At 47.3% G+C, this 22,488-nt stretch overlaps 1 protein-coding gene across 2 annotated transcripts; it reads left to right on the top strand.

Annotated features, from left to right (window-relative positions):
* Positions 1-6,242: 6,242 nt before the first annotated feature.
* On the top strand, positions 6,243-19,420 carry CDAN1 (codanin 1). Of its 2 annotated transcripts, none has more exons than XM_012806385.2 (28): positions 6,243-6,353; positions 6,601-7,088; positions 7,322-7,528; positions 7,720-7,889; positions 8,029-8,142; positions 8,225-8,303; positions 8,716-8,836; positions 9,019-9,128; positions 9,556-9,645; positions 10,511-10,586; positions 11,243-11,448; positions 11,735-11,852; positions 11,992-12,138; positions 12,297-12,463; positions 13,114-13,201; positions 13,440-13,529; positions 13,727-13,781; positions 13,958-14,091; positions 14,186-14,289; positions 14,514-14,672; positions 15,086-15,149; positions 15,325-15,403; positions 15,630-15,778; positions 17,189-17,296; positions 17,442-17,505; positions 17,635-17,816; positions 17,978-18,085; positions 18,628-19,420. In XM_012806385.2, the coding sequence occupies exons 1-28, from the start codon at positions 6,264-6,266 to the stop codon at positions 18,751-18,753; spliced, it is 3,693 nt and encodes a 1,230-aa protein (XP_012661839.1). In that variant the 5' UTR covers positions 6,243-6,263; the 3' UTR covers positions 18,754-19,420. The 2 variants fall into 2 exon arrangements, with proteins under 2 accessions (XP_012661839.1, XP_003791806.1); XM_003791758.3 differs by having other exon boundaries at positions 6,244-6,353; positions 7,325-7,528; positions 18,628-18,753.
* The last annotated feature ends 3,068 nt before the right edge of the window (positions 19,421-22,488 follow it).

Genomic DNA, 22,488 nt, shown 5'->3' with positions numbered 1-22,488 from the left:
TGGAAGACCTATCGTTCTGTATTATATTGTATAAAAGTTGCTATAACACTATTTGCATGTCTTCATGGTAAATTATATACATATTTATAAATGTATAGAGAGACATATGCTTATATAAACTCATTCTTTCTCATTCTCCATTTGTAATTTTAAGATCACAGATGGCGAAATTGCTTTTCTATCGTGTGCCTCGTGTACACTTGGGCCTTGCCTGTCTTTATTTTTCTGAAAGTATGTTCTTGGCATGTGACACCTCAGATTCTTCTTGCCTTCCTTGTAGGTAATGGAAGGTTTGGCAGTCTTTAACAAGCCAAGATAAGTTATTTTTCATTTTAAAATATTATGTTAGGGGAAAAAAATAACTGGGACATGCTTGTAATACTGGTTCAGTGATTTGTCATGTTAATCACACAGTTCTGTCCTTGTGGTTAGAGTGGGTAACTGGGATGATAATCATGGGTCTGACATAAGTAGATTTTTTAAGCTGTAAAAGTGTCATCCTACTTTCTTTTTTTCACATCACTTTTGTGTAGAGGACTTTAGGGGGGATAATTAATACATTCTTTTTCCTGTTGTATTAGCTATATTATGCTAAAAATAGCCAGCTTTAAATCCTGACCCCTCTCATTAGGAATGTGCTGCTAGTAACCATTGGAAAAGCTGATAAAGCTACAACTGTGGTATGTGTGGGGTTTTATTTCTTACCAGCATTTCTGTGCTGGCAGTCAAAACTGACAGTGAGGGCAGTGTGGCAACTGAATGTTTTCTTTCTCTCTTTCTCTCCGGTTCTGACATTTTTCTTCCAGCCTTCCCACTGTGTTACCCCCTTTTCTAAATGGCATTTACAAACTCATCAAGACCCAGAGATAAACAGTCTCACTGTGTCAGAATATTTTATTTTGCCTGTAGAGGAAAGAGTTAACCAAAGATGCTTCTGCTCAGATACTTTCAAAAGAAAACAGACAGATGATATCTAATGTATCAATAGGTCCACTTAAAAGTACTATCCTATACTGAGATTTACTTTATGGTTTTGAAAAGCATAGTTCATGCTTTTAGATGTTAGATGTTAGTCAAGCTAAAAATAGAAGTTGGCAGCTCTGAGCAAGAACTTTTGGCATAAGGACTTTAATTTTTGTTTTAATTTAAAGTATAATACAAAGAATGAGGTTTTTGGTTTTTTTTTTGTTGTTGTTGTTCTTTGTTATTTATTTTGGGTTTTTGTGTGTGTGTGTGATGGCATAATTCAGAAATTAGTGACATAGATCATCCAAGTAATTTTAAACAAATTTGGTTTTTACCTAAGATGAGGGACATGCCATTAAAGTCAAGCCAAATTATACTGAAAGTAGTATGAGGCAGAAGTTGATATTGTCTTTTGAAAATCAAGTACCTCCTGGTTTCTTCACAACAGAAGGAATGGTTACCTACTCAAGATTGTTCTTGCTCCCCCTTGTATTGGAATTGCTTGGGTGGAACAGAAGATGGAACAGCTCAATCTCTTTAGGTAGCATTTCCCTTAAATTATGCTGCCAAATCTCCTGGGTATATGGATTGGTTGAAATAATAAAATCCCACATAGTAATCGCTTGCGCAGCTTAAAGGCATTTAATTGTAAGTAGAATTGAACAAAAAAGGAAAATTGAGTTATATTAAATTTAACCTTAAAACACAGATTACAAATATCTTTGAATGTTAAGCAAGCAAGCACTCTCATTCTCAACTCTGGTATGCAAGCTGGCCTTGCTAACAGTGGCATAGTTACATTTATTGTTTTTTAAGTTGCATGTTGTGAAGTGAATGTTTTTTGTAAAAGTTGCCAAGTTAATCAAGTCTTAAATAAGTAGCAGAATGGTAATTGAGACCCACTGTAGTCATTACCCACTTCATATTATTTGCTTTCAAATACTAAAGAAATCTCAGCTGCTTACTAATTTAGTGTTCTAGATATACAGTATCTCTTTTTGCTTAGCCCCTAGCCACAATGGGAACTTTGAGGTTCTTCAGTAGTCTCAGAGATTCCTTCCAGGCCATGGATTTTTATTCTAACGTTTCTATGGTTGCATTCAACCTACAAGGGAAAAATGTACATTGGCGCATGTTTTATAAACCCAGACACAGATAGTTAAAACTGTAATTAGTTTTTCTATACCCAATAGCTTTGAATTAAAAACAGATGCTTCCCCCCCCCCCCAGTTTTTACATTCCTAATCTAACATTAGGAATTGGTGATAGGAAAAATAGGATCCAGAATTCAGAATTTAATGAGACTTAGGAAAAAAATACATCTTAGTCTGGCTATTTGAAAATATATTTATTTGTAGGTAAGTCTAGAGTTAGTCTTGGAGATCAAAGTTTTTCATATTTTAGAAACTTTTTCCATTCCTTTATATCTATCAAAACATGATATATGTTAGAGAACCATTTTTTCTGTATGTTCATGTTTTGGAATTAAGTTGTTTGCATTTACTATATTAAAATCTGCTCATTTCTCTTTATATGTATTTACCATAGACGTGTTGGGACTTAACTTAAGGGGAGAGATACTTTAACACTTGTATCACTGAGGAGATAGAATGGTTGATAGCCACTGTTACACTGTTGAACTTTCTTGAGTTTTGGTTCTATAGGCAGTCTATTAGCAGATTTTCTACTAAACTGTGAATACCACAAGTATTTCAGGATCAAGGCATGTAACTTCTGTGGTAGTCCTTACATGTCAATATAGTATATACACAAGTTCAGAAAACACAGGTGCATTTTGAGACCTTAACTTAGAGAAGTGAACTAAAGGAAGGTCTAGTCCTCAGATCATATGGGAGGATATAGAGCACATTGAAAATCCTAGGTGGTTGTCAGGATATCCTCCTTCCCTGTCCTCACCTGATGAAACTCTGGTGTGAACCTGAGGTTGTGGAAGTAGAGTGGAAACGCACCGTATCATTGGGTATTCTCAATATTTTGGCCTTGCATCTGGAATTATGAGAAATATAAGTAAAATAATCTCAGGATCCTTCAGACTCTGTTACCCTACATTGCTAAGGAAAACTACAGGAAGTATATAGGGAATTCCTGTAGTTCTTAGATAACTCCAGGACATGGGACAAGGATTCTTGTCCACTTAAAGGGAAATTCAGATGCTGCACACTTCAATCCCTGGCTGGACATGAAAGGATGACATTAAAGTCTTGGCCCATCAAGACATTTTCTAATTCACTTGTCATTGTTTGCTCCTACTTAAAAACTATGTAAGCTTGATGTTTAATTATTCCCCTTGAGCAAAGATGGATCACAAAAGTAACTTATGTGACAGTATCAAGATCAACTTGAAGTTCCACCCAATCTCAAGACACTGAATAGCAAAGAAGTTAAATTACTCAGTAATGATTTATTTCCTTACTTTTCTGGATCCTTGGTCTTAAGGAGACAGGTAAAAGAAGTGAAGCCTTTCCTTTTATTGCCAGTTTTCTGCCTCCCTTTTAACTAAAAGTAAAAATGGGCACAGTATTTGTGCTGGTGATTCTGCCTATGTCTTTCAGATACTTGGGCCAAGGATTCTGGGTCCCTTAACCTAGAGAACAGAATTGGATGAGGCAGATCTTTTAGCCCCTGTGACCGTATAATTTGTTGATAACCTAATTTTCCATAACAATGGATAGGAATTTTATGTGTTTTTAGTAGTTTATTATTGTTTTGTAAGTAAGTGTTCACTCACCTAATTAAAAGAGCTGAGTAAACAAAGTTTTTATATAGACTACCCATGCTGTATGATGCTTTTTTCCTCTTTTACTGTACTCTATCTGAGTATCCTTCACTCACCTACAAGGGGTAAAAACAAGGCTACCAGAGCTTGAATGTGATTTACTTCAGGGAGATACCCAGGGAGGGGAAAGAGCCCTTAAGACTTTTTCCAAAACAATTTTCTCTTTAATCTATTCACCAGATAGGTGTATTAGTCCACTAAGGTAAAAAGCGTTCAGAAATACAAAGGTAAGAAGATTAAGGAAATAAAACTTGCGACTTTGAGATTGGATTAGGTATGACACAGGCCTGAGCCCCCCTCATTCTCCCTAACACACAGTTCCTAGTCCCACTTCTGACTCCTTTTCTGAAATAGGCAGTATGTATGTCATTGGGCCATTTACTTACAAGTTCCCAACTTTTAGGTGAAAAGAGGGAGGGGGCAAACATCTACATAGGAATTAGATATAAATCTTAAAAATTATGAGCTGTTGTTAGCTGTCAGATTCAGCCACAAAGCAGAATTCTCTCTTGTTGAACAAGACCAACGATTTAGAATAGATGACTTTAATAATGTCACTTTTCTTTCCCTTTCTTCCCTTCTTGCTGTCAGAGAGATGAGAAACTGCTGTTTGAAATACCTCCAGTGGTACTGTATTGTGTCCCTTTCCCCTCCAAGTAGCTCCCTTTGTGCGATTTTGCTCAGGCAACCAAGGACATATAAAGTATTGGGAGAGACATAGAATGCTTTTGTATAGGCCATCTGTACATAAAAGTGTAATATTTATTTAATTTTCCCATTTGTATCATATTAAAGCTTTGTACAGTGTTTTAAGTTCTGTTTTAAAATTATTTTGTATTTTATTTTTATAATCTAGTAATAAAATATTCATTCCGCATGCAAACTCTATTTGTGTGATGGTTTGGATTTCAGGTGGGAAGTATTTTTGATTTAATAAAGTTATTGAATGCATCAAAGTTTACAAGATCAACTGGGAGCAGAAAGTGTCACTGTAATTGCAGTACCACATCCAAAAGTGACCTAGAAAAAGAAGTCCTAGATGGAATAGAAACTAGGTGTTCAGTGTCCCTGCAGGTGAAAACCAGAGTTCAGAGATATGAGGAGATGGTTTCCCTCTAATAAAATTAAAAGTATTTAAAGCTCCTTTTCATTCTGTCTGGCTGGAGGTACTTTTTCCTCCTCCACAAGAAATATACCCTTTGTACTGGAGGGATTCCTGCTTACCCCACCCTCTCCTTTCTGCCTGCAACTTTATTTTGAACCAGAGGAACTCTCAGGAGGCATTCACAAGGGCACTGCTTCCCCTATTCTGGTCTGGTATGTTAGTGCCATCTGTTTGTCTCTGCCTGGACTCCCTTCCTGATTCCTCACTGATGAGCAACATCCAATATGCTGTCTCTTAGGGTTTTTTTTTTTTTCTTTAAATAAGAGAGAGGCTGGGTCTGGTGGCTCTGACCTGTAATCCTAGCACTTTGGGAGGCCAAGGTGGGTAGATTCTTTGAGCTCAGGATTTTGAGACCAGCGTGAGCAGGAGTGAGACCCAGTGTCTACTAACTATTAAAAAAAAAAAAAATTAGCTGGGCTTTGTGACTGGTGCCTATAGTCCCAGCTATTCGAGAGGCTCAGGCAGGAGGATTGCTTAAGCTTGAGGTTGTTGTAAGCGAGGCTGACCCAGTGCACTAGACTGGGCGACAGAGTGAGACTTTCTCTCAAAATAAATAATAAAAAACATGAGATTAAGAAATAAGCTCCCAAAACCTAGTCATGAATTTGCCTCTTGACGTCTCAACTGCAAAACAGTTGAAACATTCACTTGAAGTAAACCTATTATTACAATATGTAAAGGAGTAAACCTACAAACTGGCAGTTCTGGATGTAGGGTAGCCTAAGGCACTCTAAGGATTGTGGTGGCTTGGGGATTATAAAAAACCCCAGACCAAGAATCATGTAGTAAATAGTCAATCCATGGTGAGCGCTGAAAAGCTGCTTGACCAAAGGATTGATAAGTCAGCCTTTGAGAAGACAAGGTCAAAATGAGAGGTTATGTTAACTTCATAACTTCTTTAGGACGGTAACCGCTGAATCTAGAAAACAACTCTTGAATGTGCTTAGAGCAGTCACAGGGTGGTGTGTCTCTTTTCGGAGAATTTCTCACCTTTACCCTCTGTCTGCTCTCCTGGGCCCTTGGTCTTCCCAGAGTTGCGTACCTCCCGCAAGGTCCCTAGTCTCAGCTCAAGCCTGGGGACTGCGTGACTGTGCTCAGTCTGCCACCCGCTGTGCTGGTGACTATTGCGGACCCAGCCAAGCCTCCACTACAGGCCCGAGCAAAAGACGGCCCCGCCTCCGCCCGCTGGCCCCGCCTCCGCCCGCTGGCCCCGCCCCGCTTCCGGCCCCCCCCCGCCCCGCGACCCAACGGCCGCTCTGCGCCCCCGGCCCCGCCTCCCAGGCCGCCCGTGGCGCGCCGGCGCCTGCGCAGTCGCTCCAGGGCGCCCCGACCGGGATGGCGGCGGTTTTGGAGTCGCTGCTGCGAGAGGAGGTGTCGGTCGAAGCAGCGGTACGGTGGATCGCGCGCAGCACTCAGAGTTCGGAGGTACCGCGCTGACACGCCCCCATGCCTGACGGGAATTTGCTTCCCGCGGGAGATATCAGCCCTCCAGTTCCCTTCCTCCGGGATGCCTGGCTGCCGGCCCGGGCCGAGTGAGCTCCAACTGGGCGCCGGTGCCTGGGCCGCCCAGGAGTGGGCCACCCACCCCAGGCGCGACCTGCGGCCCTGGCTGCTCGTGCCCCCAGGCCTGGCAGCTGACCCTCTTGCTCCTCAACCTCTTCTTCTTCCCCAGGATGACCCTGGGGAGGCAGCCGCTCTGAGCTCACTCCGGCCACTACGGAAAGAATTCGTCCCGTTCCTGCTGAACTTCCTGAGAGAGCAGAGCAGCCGCGTCCTCCCACAGGGCCCCCCAACCCCCGCCAAGGCCCCGGGCGCCTCGGCAGCCTTGCCAGGGAGGCCAGGAGGCCCTTCGCGGGGCAGCCGTGGGGCGCGCAGCCAGCTCTTCCCTCCCACCGAACCCCCGAGCACCGCTGCCGAGGCCCCTCCAGGCCGCCGCGGGGGCAGGAGGCGGTGCCCCGGACCGGCCCGGGAGCGAGGAGGCCGCGGCCCGGGAGCAGCCGAGGAGGGGGTCAGCGGGGAGAGCCCGCCCTGGGCCGGGGGCCGGAGGCTTAGGAGCTCCGGCAACCCCAGCAGTCCCAGCCTGGCGCTCTCTGATCCACCAAACCTCAGCAACCTGGAGGAGTTCCCTCCCGTAGGCTCGATTCCCCCCGGCCCTACAGGGTGAGAATCAGCCCTCATGCAGGAGATGGGTGGCTCTAAGGCTCTGCTAGGGTAGTCAATAAGTCAGGGCTGGGTGCTCTGCAGCAGAGCACAACAGTGGTCGAGTGTGAGATAACTATGATGATGGGGGGGGGGGTTGGTTTTTTTTTTTGGTGAGAGGCTCAGCTGTTGTGGTTGTGGAGGGGGAGGTGTTTGAAGGTAGGAATTTGAGAAATACCTGTGGCTGCTCTCAGCAGGACGAAGCCTTCACGCAGGATCAACCCAACTCCGGTGAGCGAAGAGCGGTCACTCTCCAAGCCCAAGACCTGCTTCACCTCACCCCCAATCAGCTGTGTCCCCAGTTCCCAACCCTCAGCCCTGGACACTAGCCCTTGGGGCCCAGGCCTTCCCCCAGGGTGCAGAAGTCTGCAAGAAGAGCGGGAGATGCTCAGGAAGGAGCGGTATGGCCTTGCCACTCCCTGCAATGTTAGCTTCCTCCCTGTGGGACATCCGCATGGCTTTACCCTGGACTTGTTTTCCCCTTGGGGATTATAGGTTTCTTGGGCTGCTGCTGTCTTCTCTGGAGGGACCTGAGTGTGGCTGTAGTAGGGAAGCCAGGCTCATTGCTCATGGCATCTCTTTATCCCCATAGCTCTAAGCAGCTGCAGCGGTCACCTGTCCCCACCTGTCCCACCCCAGAATCGGGATCACCAATCCCTACCCGGACAGGAAACCTCACAGATGAACCTGCTGACCCTGCCAGAGTGTCTTGCCGGCAGCGCCTGGAACTGGTGGCCCTTGTCTACTCCTCATGCATTGCTGGTGAGTGAGAAAGAAGGAGCTGGAGTGGTGATAATTATAAACTTGTGAAAATGCAGGGTAAGAGAATTGATCAGGCATGTAGAACTGAACCTGGATTCCAAGTAGTGTCTAGTACTATGGTATCTCTTTTTGTATCCAGAGAACCTGGTTCCAAACCTCTTCTTGGAGCTTTTCTTCGTCCTTCAGCTCCTTACTGTCCGGAGGATGGTCACTGCCAAGAACAACAACCTTGAACCGAGTCCAGATGCCCTAGGTCAGTGAAAAAGCCTTCTTTTGAGAGATGGGGGTCTGGAGACGGGATGATCTTTAACTGACGCTTGGTACTATCCTTCTAGACTTTGTGGAAAACCCACTGTTCCAGAGCATCCACGATTGCGTCTTCTTTGCAGTGCGGGTTTTGGAACGTCAGTTTCAGTGAGTTTCCCTGAGTGAAGCATTTGGGCCTTATTTGCATTGGCTACTTGGATGCATGTTGTGCTTAACACAGTTGCAGTGGCCCTGGACCTTTCCTACCTATAATCTTGAATTCTGTGTCGAAGCAGCGACTTTTCCCCCTAAAACAATCAAATGGACCCTTGTGTCCTAGCTGACCTTTGGATTTATAGCTAATGTCTCTGTCCTTCTCTCCTGGCCCTGATCTCTATAGTCTCATTTCTTTCCCCTTGGCCTCCATCAGTTTTGATCCTTGGCCCATGACCTTACTGTACATATCTAGGCTTATGTTCCTGCTCCGTGCTTTTGATATGCTCTGTGTGGTGTGCACGTACTTGCTTCCTGTTAGCAGTTCATGTCTAAGTCTCAGTCATATGTGCTCTTGCCCCTGCAGGGTCCTTTCCCACCTAGACAAAGGGACCTTGAAGCTGCTTGCTGAGAATGAGCGGCTGCTGTGCTTCTCACCAGCTCTGCAAGGCCACCTTCGAGCTGCCTATGAAGGCAGTGTTGCCAAGGTAGTGATCCCAGCGTAGATGTCTACTACCCTGGGTCTGACCCTTCCTATCCTTCATAATTGGAAACTCTGCTCACAATACTTAAGTGTCATGTGGACTGACTCTGAGCAAGAATAAGAAGGTGAAGTTTTCTAAGGATGACCCTGCAGGCTCCATTTCCTAATGTCCCTGCCATATTTTAGGTCTCTCTGGCGATGCCACCCTCTGCTCAAGCTGTCTCCTTTCAGCCAGAGACGGACAATCGTGCCAACTTCTCCAGTGACCGAGCCTTTCATACTTTTAAAAAACAGAGGTGATAAGAAAAAGGGAACTTTGGGGGAAGGAATAAGGTTACCTTTTCTTTTAAATAGATAGCTATTTAGTTTTATAAAAACTAGTAGGAGATTGGCACCAATAGGTGGTGGGTTCATACCATCGGGCCCTTTCAAGGGCCACATGGCTTCATTCTGATTTGCCCATGGACTTGAACCCTTGAGGTTAGCCAGGCATCTCATAGGTATATGACTGTAGTCTCAGGGTTCTCAGACAAGGTGTGCCAAGATGAACTGCACTGTAAAAGTAATGTTGGGTCTATAGAATTATTATCATCCAGAGAACTGTGGCGAGATTGAGAAACGGGGCTGTCCTGTCCTCTGCTCTTCCATGCAAGGGAAGGCTCTACTGGGAATGAGTTAGAGGCAGCTGTGCCTCAACTGATCAGGCATTCTTGTGTGTGTCAGGGATGTGTTTTATGAGGTGCTTCGAGAATGGGAAGATCGCCATGAGGAGCCTGGCTGGGACTTTGAGAAGGGCTTGGGCAGCAGAATCAGGTGGGTGCTCATATACTGGTCACCTTATCTCTCTTGCTTCTGGTAGCAAGCAGCTCAGTAATGCCTGGGGAGCTGATTAAAGAAAGGCTTTTTCCCCCACTCTTTCCAGCTCAGAGCGGTTTTCTTCCACTAGTTATTGACAGCTCTGTCTCTGTTCAACGGAGATTTGTCTTCCCCTCAGAAGTGCCTCATACTTGTTCTGTAATGGTAAATGCTTAGAAAAGCGCAGAGCTCTTAGTCACTGGATAGACCACTCCAACCTCTATTTTGTTTATCATCCAATTTGGGTGGGTCTGACAACTTTGCATGGGTAGATGACAACCTTATAGGATGCACTCTGTTGCCAGACATCTACCTTCTCCATTGATTGTGACATTCACTGCCACTCAACGTGGACTGAAGATTTGAGGGATGGCATTCTTGTTGGTTAAATATATCTCTAGTCTTGAGAGATCACGGTGACAATAGATCCCTTACCAGGGTCTGCTCAAGTCCTTGGTAAAGGATCAAAAAGTCCAAGGATGAGCTCAGCATCTATAGCTCAAGTGGCTAAGGTGGCAGCCACATACAACCAGAGCTAGTGGGTTCAAATCCAGCCCGGGCCTGCCAAACAACAGTAATAGCTACGACCAAAAATGGGCATTGTGGTGGTCACCTGTAGTCCCAGCTACTTGGGAGGCTGAGGCAAGAGAATCGTTTAAGCCTAGGAGTTGGAGGTTGCTGTGAGCTGTGATGCCATGGCATTCTACCCAGGGTGACAGTTGGAGGCTCTGTCTCCAAAAAAAAGCCCAAGGATGGGTTTTTCTCTTCACATCTTTCTCCCTCTTCCTTCCTTCATACTCTATTCCTGCCTTTTATCCCTCAGAGCCATGATGGGCCAACTCTCCGCAGCCTGCAGCCACAGCCACTTTGTTCGGCTTTTCCAAAAACAACTTCTTCAGGTAATAGCCCCAGTAGGAGGTTAATCTACAATGAACAGTAGGTATTATAGGCAGCTAAATAATGATTAGCACTTGGAGACAGAGCTGACAGCCCGGCAGGTAGAACAGAAATCTACTCCTTGGGTAGTGACTGAACCTCTTATGGTCAGGGAAAAACCAGAGTACTCTCAGGTGTGCCCCAGGCCCTCCACCCAGCCCATCTCTTCCTTGATTTATGCTTAGTGCCCAGGCCTCATTTCAAACCCTCACTGTCAGGACCAGGGGTCCTCAAACTGCAGCCCGTGGGCCACATGTGGCCCACCTAGGACATTTATCCGGCCTGCTGGGTGTTTTGCCACCACTGCCTGTCCTGCTTAGCAGCCGACTTGTCCTGGGGCCCGCAGTCCAGGCCCCCGGTCTGAGGGAAAGTGAACTGGCCCCCCGTTTAAACAGTTTGAGGACCCCTGGTCAGGACCCTAGGCAAATGCTTAATTGTGCAGTTTCAGTTTCTTTACCTGTAAAATAAGATCATAAAGCTGACCTTAAAAAACACGTCCAAAGCACTTGACCCAGAGTTGGCATTTCATAAATGCATGTAGTACTTTCTCCGTGTTTTGCTTAGTCCTTGCCTCCTACCTACTGGTTTTCGATTTGTTCCTCTCTCCTCCCTCACGCAGATGTGTCAGCACCCTGATGGTGTTGGGGGTCCTGTCTTGGGTGAAACTCCAGATGTGCTGAGCATGCTAGGAGCTGACAAGCTGGGACGGTTGCGGCGCTTACAGGAACGGCTTGTGGCCCCTCAGAGCAGTGGGGGACCCTGCCCGCCCCCCACCTTCCCAGGCTGTCAAGGCTTCTTTAAGGACTTCATCCTTAGTGCCAGCAGGTAAAAGTCCCCTGTGTCTTGCAGGGAATGGGGCAAAGGCTAGGAGAGGTTTGGCTTCCCAAAGGCATAAGGAACTCCCCAGCCTCCTTGGCCTGGAGTAGGAGAGGAGCCAGGTAATCTCTGGTTCACACTTTGACTCCATTTCATGTCTCATTCCTCTCCCACATTGCTGACTTCATTGCTCCTTGGCCGCCCCATCTACCCCACTGACGCTTTGTCTGGAGTACCTCGTCTTAATTCTGGTTTTTTATGTACCTCGTCCCATGCTCATTCCCCTCCTTCCTAGCTTCCAGTTTAACCAGCATCTCATGGATAGTCTGAGCTTGAAGATCCGGGAGCTCAACAGCCTGGCCCTGCCTCAGCATGAGCCCAGTGATGATGGGGAGTCCGATGTGGACTGGCAGGTTAGGACACGGGATGGGAGTTTATGGGATGTGATTAGGAAGGAAAGGGATGTGTTCAAGAAAAACTTTATATAACAGATTTGGAATTGTTCTAGAAGCCTTATGTTTAGGGCCTTTTATTTCCCTTGATTCCATTCAGGGTGAACGGAGGCAATTTGCTGTGGTGCTGCTTAGCCTGAGGCTTTTGGCTAAATTCCTGGGCTTTGTGGCTTTCCTGCCTTACCGGGGGCCTGAACCACCCCCGACTGGTGAGCTTCAGGACTCCATTCTGGCCCTCAGGAGCCAGGTGAATGGGTGGGAGATTCTGGTAGGGAGGGAGCTGGGAGGACCAGCAAGGCACTGAAGTTGTCTGGTTTCCTCTGCTAGTTTGGAAACCAGGCAGGTTAGAGGGCCTTACCCAGCCCCCCTGGGGACCTGCCACTGACTGAGCACTGGCCTTCCCAGGTCCCTCCAGTCCTGGATGTGCACACTCTGCTGCAGCAGGGGCTGTGGGCCCGCCGAGCGGTGCTCACTGTGCCCTGGGTGGTGGAGTTCCTTTCCTTTGCTGACCATGTTGTGCCCTTGCTGGACTATTACCGGAGCATCTTTACTCTGCTGCTGCACCTACATCGGTGAGTAAAGAGAGGCTGAGGCAAGCCGGGCAGAGCGGCTCACACCTGTGATCCTAGCACTCTCAGAGGCTGAGGCAGGAGGATTGCCTGAACTCAGGAGCATGAGACCCTATCTCTGCTAAAAATAGACAGACTAGTCTGGTGTGGTGGCAGATGCCTGTAGTCCCAGCTACTTGGGAGGCTTAGGCAGGAGGATCACTTGACCCTCAGAATTTGAGGTTGCTGTGAGCTATGATAACACCATGGCACTCTACCCGGGCAACAGAGTGAGACTCTTGTCTCAGAAAGAAAAAAAAAAGGGCTAAGGCTTGAGAGAAAATGAGAGAGAGCATTGCTGAAGCCTGCCGTCCATGAAGAAGGCTGAGCAGCCTGTGCCGCATGCTTGCTAACAGAGCCCATTTCCTCTGAGCCTCAGTAAAGGCAGGATTTGCTGCTCAAAGACGGACAGCGGGCAGTTATTTGTTCTTTCATTGTTCCTTTTTAATTCCTGAGGTGGCCCAGCCAACAGGGAATACAGACTTGGGAGGGGAAATAAGAGGTCCTGGCTGCCTACATGCCAGCAGTCCCTCTGAGGTCTGTTCTTGAGAATGACCTTGCCAGTGAGAGCTTTCACTTGCCCCATCCATTCACACCCTCCATTTACTGTTCAGGCGCTTGGTCTTATCGCAGGAGAATGAAGGGGAGATGTGTTTCCTGAATAAGCTGCTGCTCCTTGCTGTCCTGGGCTGGCTTTTCCAGGTGGGCCGAGTGAGGGCCAGATGGAGGGAGTGGGATTTCAATGGCTGGAGGTGGGGAAAATGTCTGAATCTAAATGAGACAGGTCAGAAGGTGAAGGCTCCGAAGAAGTGTGGGAATTACTGTAATCTCAGAGAAGGTTGCTTTGGAACCTGGTGCCCAAAGCCTGGCCCCCTGTGGTGGGAGGTGTGATGAGTCTCTAGAGTTGACTGGAACTGGTGACTGTGCTATCTCTTGCCAGATTCCCGTAGTCCCTGAGGACCTGTTCTTTCTGGAAGAGCATCAGCTGGATGCCTTTGAAGCAGACACCGTAGCCTCAGAGCATGGCTTGGTGAGTATTCAGGTCTAGCCAGAGCCATGGGGACCCCAGAAATAAAGGGAGTGGGCTGTTGGGGAAGGCCAAGCAGGAGACAAGCCAGGATAGAGACTTAATGTCACAGAATTGTCCTGCCTGACTTTCCCGTTTCTGGGTACACTGGGAGGGACAGAAGCCTGCCTGCCTTCCCGATGCCGCCTCTTCTCCCCCAGGACAGTGTGCCTGTGGTGGACCAGCAGCTGCTCTACACCTGCTGTCCCTACATCGGTGAGCACCCCAGTCTGCCCTGCCCCTTCGTGAGTACCCAGAGACACCCCTTTGGTCTGACTCCCTCATAGCATTAGGTTCTTGGGCATTCCCTGGGTGCCACAAATTCTTTCAGTCCAGGATGCTTGGTAAGGTGAGAGGTTCTCAGACTAAGAACTTGGACTTCCCTGCTGCAGGAGAGCTCCGGAAACTGCTTGCTTCGTGGGTATCTGGCAGCAGTGGCCGGAGCGGGGGCTTCGTGAGGAAAATCACCCCTACAACCACCACCGGCCTGGGAGCCCAGCCTCCCCAGCCTCCCCAGGGACTGCAGGTGAGGGCAGCGCAGAGGCAGGCAAGGGCAGTGCAGAGGCAGGCCCCTGGGGAGGCGGAAGGAAGCCTGCACTGCCTGTCTCTCCTCCACATAGGCACAGCTGGCCCAGGCCTTCTTCCACAACCAACCACCCTCCCTGCGCAGGACTGTGGAGTTTGTGGCAGAGAGGATTGGATCGAACTGTGTCAAACATATCAAGTAAGAGTGGTTGACGGGCCTGGTCTAATTTGTTTGCTATTTCTTCCTCATTTTCCTCATTTGCCAAACTGTGGAAAGTCAGTGGGATGGTGGGAGTTGGAGGTGTGGGGGCTGAAATTGCCAACACCCTTTGAAGGAAATTCTGACCAGGTTTCCTTGAATTTGCAGCCCCTTTCCGATTCAACCCTTCCAAATACCCCCAAACCTTGCTGTCCCTGCTGCAGGGCCACACTGGTGGCAGATCTGGTGCGCCAGGCAGAGTTACTTCTCCAGGAGCAGCTGGTGACGCAGGGACAGGATGGGGGTGATCCAGCTCAGCTGTTGGAGATCTTGTGTTCCCAGCTGTGCCCCCATGGGACCCAGGCATTGACCCAGGGACGGGAGTAAGAACACCAGTCTATTTGTGCCCTCTCCCCTCCCCTGATCCCCTCAGCTCTTTTCTTTTCTTTTCTTTCCTCTTCCACATTCATATCCCTTTTGATATGTCTTCTCTTTTACCTGTCTTCTTCTCTCACCCACCCCTCTTTTTGTTCTTTTATCTGCCTCCTCTATAGGCTCACGTCTTTGGCTTTAGGACTTCTGTAGCACAAAGTACAAATGATGAATTGGGAGCATGTCTGATGCTATGGGGCGGGTGATAGGGGTTCTTGTTTCTCCAGCCCCGGGGTGGGGCAAAGGAGGGACAGTGCTTGCTCCAGGCAGAGCCTCCCCACTCAGGTGCTTGGTAGGCTCAGGGCATTCACTTCCTGAGCCAGGCTAGAAGATCTAACATCACTGCCCTCCTGTCTCCCTTTAGGTTCTGCCAAAGGAAGAGCCCTGGGGCTGTGCGTGCCCTACTTCCAGAGGAGACGCCAGCAGCTGTACGTAGAAAGGAGGCCTGCAGCTGGCAGGCCAGGGATTGTGGTGGGAGAAGCACATGCGTGGCCTGCGTGAGGCTGCTGTGCAGGGTGCAGGGGGTGGGTCAGTCCTGTTCTGGCTTCCATTATTGTACCCAGCACTCCCCTGGCCCAACTCTGCAGTTCTTCTGGTTCTCAGGTTCTAAGCAGTGCAGAGAACATTGCCGTGGGGCTTGCCACGGAGAAAGCCTGTGCTTGGTTGTCAGCTAACATCACAGGTGAGGTCTGGGAAAGGGCCTCTCTTCCCATAGAGGCCTCCACTACTCGTTTTTGTAAACAGTTGTGTTGGAATCCAAGTTTTTAAAAATTACACTAGCAGGGAGTTGGAGGTGATTGGGGAAGAGGGGACTCAGCTAGCAGGGAACAGTGATGGGTGTGGGTGGTATGGTGAGCCTGTGCAGGGCACTCAGGTGACCCCTTTTCTGTTCTTCCTCTGCCCTGCAGCGCTGATTAGGAGGGAGGTGAAGGCAGCAGTGAGTCGCACACTCCGAACCCAGGGTCCTGAGCCTGCTGCCTGGGGGGAGCGGAGGGGCTGCTCCCGCGCCTGTGAGCACCACGCTCCCCTCCCCTCCCACCTCATCTCCGAGATCAAAGTACACAGCTACCCTACTCCCTCCGGCTTCCCTGCTCCCACTCCCTGCTCTGTTCCTGGTTTCTTGCCTTTCTCACCTCAGCTCCAGTGTTTTGTGTAGACCTTTTCTGTGTTGTCCTGCTAGTTCCTGTTTTGTTAGTTACTCAGTGAGATGGGTAGGGCCAAGCTGAACTGAATGGCTTTCCTAATTGTTACCTTGTGATTTTTGGCATTTGAATCACTCAAAAGGGGAAAAGGGTAGATGTGACTAAATGCTTATAACACAGACGCTGATGGGAGTGCGGTTAAAGTGTAGTAGAAGAGTCTCTAAAGGACCGTCACCCAGTATTTTGGGTATGATTTCAATAATGTTCTATGTGGAAGGAGATGCTTGTTTAGTCACAGGCTGTGAATAAACTTGATTTTTAAAAATTCAGACTGTCTATAAAACAGCAAACAGCCCATGGACCAGATCAGGCCCACTACTTGTCTGTTGTTGTTTTTTTTTTTTTAAGACACAGAGTCTCACTTTGTTGCCCTTAGTAGAATGCCATGGCATCATAGCTCACAGCAACCTCAAACTCTTGGTTGCGCTCAAGTGATTCTCTTGCCTCAGCCTCCCAAGTAGCTGAGACTACAGGCACCCGCCACCACACCTGGCTACTTTTAGAACAGAATCTGGCTCTTGCTCAGGCTGGTCTCAAACTCCCCAGCTTAAGCAATCCTCCTGCCTCAGCCTCCCAGAGTGCTAGGATTACAGGCATGAACCACCACAGCCAGCCTCTACTTGTTTTTGTAAACAGTTGTGTTGGAACCCAGCCATGTCCATTTTTTAATGAGTCATCAGTGGCAGCTTTTATGTTATGGAGGCTGGGGAGTAGTTGGAACAGAGACTTTATGGGCCACAAAGCCTAAAATATTTATTGCCTGACTCTGAGAGAGAAATAAAGATTTGGTATAGACCCAGAAGCAGTGAATGAAAATGGGAGTTATAGGAGGGAGGGAAGGCTTAGGGCCTTAGGTTTTTGGTGGGTAGGGGGTTTCTGTATTGAAACCTCAACTCTTTATAGATGATGACCAGAAAAGCATGAAAGTGTTGAGACTGTATCTTAACCTAAATGCGTTAAGAATAAGATGCGAGATTCTGGTAGACAGTTTTATCTCAAGTTAAGTAGCGTCTTTCTAGTTCCCTAGCCTACCATCCCTCAGCCCACCTGCCCCATCTGTTCCCTCTCTTGTCCACATGGTTGCTTCTGGCTGTGTTGTCCCACCCAGGTCCCAGGTCTAGGGGCCTCTTGGCTCAGTTACATCACTCCCCAGGGCCCTATTTTCCTTCTGCCTTTCTCCACTGGTTGATCCCCACCCCCAAGCTAAATTATCTGTGGTATCCTAGTCCCAACGCTGGTGTGAAGTCTCACCCTGCTCTCTACAGGACGTGCTCTCCCTGGCTGTGGGGCCTCGGGACCCTGAGGAGGGAGTGACCCCAGAGCACCTGGAGCAGCTCTTAGGCCAATTGGGTCAGACGTTGCGGTGCCGCCAGGTGAGATGTGGCATCTGCCACACGAAAGATGCTTTTCTTTGTGTCCTTATCTAAGACTTAATAACCAGAGTCACACTGACTGAGGGCCATCCTTAAAGTGGTAAGGTGGCACTGATGTCTAAGAATCTCTCCCCCCCCCCCACAGTTTCTGTGCCCACCTGCTGAGCAGCATCTGGCAAAATGCTCTGTGGAGTTAGCATCCCTCCTTGGTATGGTTCTTTTCAATCAAATCACTCTCCTGCCAGATCCCCCAAATCTCAGGGTTGGGTACAAGCAAGATTAGGAAGACAGAGCCTGGACCTGCTATCATTAGAGCTGGCTTTCCTCTCTTTCCATAGTTGCAGACCAAATTCCTATCTTAGGGCCCCCAGCACACCAAAGGCTGGAGAGGGGGCAGACACGGAGGCTTCTGCACATGCTGCTCGCCCTGTGGAAGGATGACTTCCAGGGGCCGGTTCCACTCCAGCTGCTGCTGAGCCCAAGAAATGTGGGGCTTCTGGCAGACACACGGCCGAGAGAGGTGAGTCGGAAACAGGGGACAGGAGGCCTTCAGAGCTGTCTGCAGTCTATTCTTATCCACTACCCTTTATTGCCCTTTTCCTGTTCATGCTAAAATTGCCTCCAGTTCTCTCAGTCCAGGTCAGTCAGGGTTACTGTTGGGTCCTCCTCTGTGTCCTGCAGTGGGATCTATTGCTGTTCCTGCTCCGGGAGCTGGTCGAGAAGGGTCTGATGGGACAGACGGAAATCGAGGCCTGCCTGGGCAGCCTCCATGAGGCCCAGTGGCCAGGGGTAAGGAGTCCTTATCTTTGTGTTACATGGGAGCGGGCATTGTATATCCTGTTTGTATGGGGGCAAGTAATGGGCCCAATTAGGGGAATTTTTGTCAAGTATTCTGTGTTAGTAGAGACGGGGAAGAGGGAGGGAAGGCAACATGGCACAGTGTGTGGGTTTTTAAAATCAGAATAACCTGGATTTTGATTTCAGCTAGTACTCAATTACTTTGCCCAAATCACTCAAAAAATTAAGCATTGTTTTCTCATCTGTGTATAAAATGAGACTAATCATTTCAAGATGAAATAGATGTGCTGAGTAGATAGTGAATTCTCATTAGAGTTCAGCCTCCCAAAGTACTAATGGCATTTCATAGCCCTTTCATTGTAGAGAGCAGTTGGAGGAAAATAACAGCCAGGTTACTGTGTACCCACTGATTAGCTAGGGCTTGATACTGGGATTGATCTGTAGTAAAAAGGATGAACCATCCAGAATTATGTCTGTAATTCTGTAGATCCTGTTTTTAGTGTTTATTCTGTCATTTTTCTACTTAATTCCAGGACTTCTCTGAAGAATTAGCAACCCTATTTAACCTGTTTTTGGCAGAGCCCCACCTGCCAGAACCCCAGTTGCGAGTTTGTGAACTGGTGCAGCCAAACCGGGGGGCGGTGCTGGCCCAGAGCTAGGACTGGAAAGGGGCCCTGCCTTGAGTGTCTCACCAGAGCTCTGGAACCCTGCCTGGGCCTCAGCAGGAGGCCCGAGAGCCTAGCGCCACCCCTGGTGCCCAGTGCTGGCCGTCACTGGTGTGAGAGTAGCAGGGTCTAGAACCAGAACTCCTGCTCAGAGGTGAAGCAAACGTGGGGCTGCTTGGCGTCCCACTGACTGCAGGCTTCCTGCCCAAATCCTCAAGGAAGGAGCATTCACCTGACCTGATTCAGGATTATGGTGGAAAAGCCTAGAGACTCCAGTTCTGGAGAAGAGTTGGCGTTCATCACTCAGATACTAAATGAGTGGGCTTGTGGACAAAGGAGTCGAGCCTCACTTGCTGCTGTCCCAGCAGCTCTTAAGACTGTGGTCTGGGAAATCATGACAGAGGTATATGACTTCTGCTTAACACGTGAGGAAAGTTAAAGCACGAAGCTTGGGAGTTGCATTTTTTAACCACCAGGAGCTGAACTGCCATCTCCTTAAAAATGCACAACAGATAAGGTAGGACTCACCCAACTAAAACCTGGCTTTACCCCTGTACCCTCAGCTGCTGTGCAGGTAGAAACTCTTTAGGCCTCTAATTCTGTCCAAGGACCAAGAACAAGGCAGAATATTAGAGCATTGAAAATAAACTGTTTCCTTTAATAAGGGCTTGATGTTTAGTTATTTTCACCTGTCTTTTCCCTTTAAAAAGGCTGCAGACTTACAGGAGGGCCTTAGGGTGGGTGTTTTAAGAGTGGCCTGGCTCTGTGTACTACAAAAGTGAGCTGCTGGGCCTCTCACTAATGCCTGGAGGCTCTATGCTACAGAGCCTGTCTCTGCTATTAATTTACTGCCATTTTTTCCCAGGCACAGTGATTTTCAATCCATGTGCCATGAAAATAAAATCTTTAAGTTATTTTCAGAAAAAGTTCAAAGCACAATAAGTATACATATTTTTTTTTTACTTTTTTGATCAACATAATTTAAGCGTGCCACAGAAGTTTTAACTATAGGTTCAAGCATGCCGTGAGATAAAAAATTTGAAAAACACTGCCTGGGCAAATTTTTTCATATGTGGGAGAAAGGTGTAGGAGAATTTGTGGTTCCATTCACAAGATACATCTACTGAACCATGTGGTAGGGCAGCTCTTGTTATGCTGGTTTTGTTAGGGTGGGAGTGTTTGTTTTGGCTCAGAATTGGTCTGTATTCTATTCCTGATTATAATTGTCAAGACCACATCTCTAAATGAACAACCGATTTTGACTAAGTGGTAATAAAATTCCCTAGAGGGATCGACTTGTGTGGCCATAGTAAAACAAAGAAGTTAATCCCAGCAATCCAGAAAGCTGGGAGTGTTTCTCAGTTACCATCCTGTGATTATACTAAATATATTACACCTTACCTTTCCCCTCTGCTCATCCCAGTCATTCCTCTGACAAGTTTGTGCATCCAAACCTTTTCCCCTAATTCCTTTAAATCCAATTTGTTTTGAATGCCTGGGAACCATAAAAAAAGTTTTAAGAAATGTTTTCTCTTTCTGTGCCCAGAGACAGAACCACACCCCATGCCCCTGGAAGCTGAGGCTTTTGGCTACTTCTTGATTTGTTCCAGAGGACCCAGCTGAGGTGTGACATGGGACCAGCAGGAGAGAAAAGCCTAAAGTACTCAAAGATTTGGGGATTGAATTATTGGGGCTATAAGCCAGGTCTAGCTTAAGACCCACTGAGCTAAAACCAAGTTCTTGGGAATCTTAATGGAATTTTAACATGGTCCTAATGAAAGAAACTCCTGCTAGCCTGTGTGTACCCTAAAGGCTATGCTAAGGATTATGGAGACAAGCAGCTAATGAACCAGAGAACTAATCAGATTCCTTTCTATGTGTCTGCTCTCTATTGTCTAAACCAGCAGCTTTTACAGTGTGGTTCACAGACTAGCAACCTCTGGGTCACCTGGGACTTAGAAATACAGATACCCGGGCCCCTCTCCAGGCCTACTGAATCAGCAACTTGAGGTAAGGCCCAGCCTCCAGTATTAACACGGCCTTTGGGTGATTATGATGTATGCTAAAGTTTGAGAACCACCCATCTAAACCAAAAGCTGACCTCACTTTAACATTTTGCTACAAGGTCAGTTACTACTCTGACTTAGTCAGATCTGATGTGTGGCTTCTCTAGTAAAGGGGATATACTCACCTCTTGGTTATCTACCCATTAAGATTCCTGTAGCTGGCTCTGCCTCAGAACCCCAGAGCACTGTGGTCATGGGTGACCGTTTTGGAATCCTCCCTCCTTGTCTCACTTGGGCTATAGCTGGGCATCTAATCTGGTTGTATGTACCTTGCAAGGCAGTGCCGAGCTTGCAGGAAGCACTCAGTGCACACTTGTAAACTGAATAGCTTAAAACTGGGCCTTGAGTGGGTAGTGCCTGCATGATCTCCACCCTAAATCCTGCTGAGCTCAAGTAACACATTAAGGTTACTCTAGGATAGTCGTTACTTCAGGTGAAAGTACACACAGGACTTATAATTTACAAATATCCTGACCTTTTTGGTCAGTAGTCTTAGAGGTTTATATGAAAAGCGGTGGGAGTACATAAATAGGTTGTTAAATATATCAAATGTCACCAAAAAAATTAACCAGAAAAATTTTAAAAGCAATTTAAAAATCTTCTGATGAATACATAAATATCTTAATCTGAGGTAAGAGAAAAAAATACCTGCACACAGTTTTAGAAAAATAAATCTCTGCTACACTATACAGAAATTTACCCTTTTACCCTATCTTAATCTCCATACGTTTCCACCAAAGATTTTGGGCACCAGAACTAAAGCTGGGAATCTTTTCCACCCCTACCATGACCAGGTAAACATACCAAATACTCAGAGCTCACATTCAGCCAGGCTAAGGTACAAGAAAACTGAATCCATTTTCCATCCCATCCTACAATAGGTGGGACCAGATCATCATCATGGAATGCTTGAGACACCACCTCAGAATGAGATGAGGCAAGGTACGGAACCATGCTTCCTCCTAACAAGTCCCTTACTTCCTCCAGGAGCTCATGTTCTCTCTCATCTTCAAAGGACAGTTTCTAATGTCTTTAAAATAACTTCTGCATTGTCATCAACCAGCATCTGGCTGCCACCCTCCCTGACCAGTGCTCAGAGAACTAAGTCCCCTGCCCTGACCCATCTGGTTCCACGATGCTCTCCCATTTTACTAGCTGTTGCCCTAGAACAACAGCTCCATACAAGAGCATCACTCAACACTCTTGACTCTGATGCAAAGACTCATATGTCCTCTCGGAAAGGCAACGAAAAGGGAGAGAAAAAGCAAAAATTCTGAATAATGAAGCATTTTGCAAAAATTCAAAAGGGAGAAAAGATTCTGAATCAGTGTTCTGGTTTGTGCAGCTGTTTTTTTAAACTCTTTTTCTGTTTGGTATTTTCTAATACTCCATCACACAGTGGAGCTGGGTGCTGGAGGCAGGTTCAGAGCAGTCTTGGCCAAGGACTGCTTGCCTCCCTACCAGCCTGAGGAGGTGCCCAGCTCTGCTGGCTGTGTGCAGTCTTGGTTCTTGAGTGGCTTATCTACCATAGAGTTCCAAAGACAGGAAATAAAGATGAGAAATCCAAAAAGTGAGCTGAGCTTCATGCACTCTGGACAGCCAGGGCCAGGAGCTCAGGCTGCTCGCTTTGCAGGTACCAGCTGTAACCTAGGACTGTGGCAAC

Source organism: Otolemur garnettii, unplaced genomic scaffold, assembly GCF_000181295.1.
Source record: "Otolemur garnettii isolate 467f Iridium unplaced genomic scaffold, OtoGar3 scaffold00050, whole genome shotgun sequence".
Classification (NCBI taxonomy): Eukaryota; Metazoa; Chordata; class Mammalia; order Primates; family Galagidae; genus Otolemur; species Otolemur garnettii.
The sequence above is the reverse complement of the archived record's forward strand: the minus strand, read 5'-3'. Positions and strand labels throughout refer to the sequence as shown.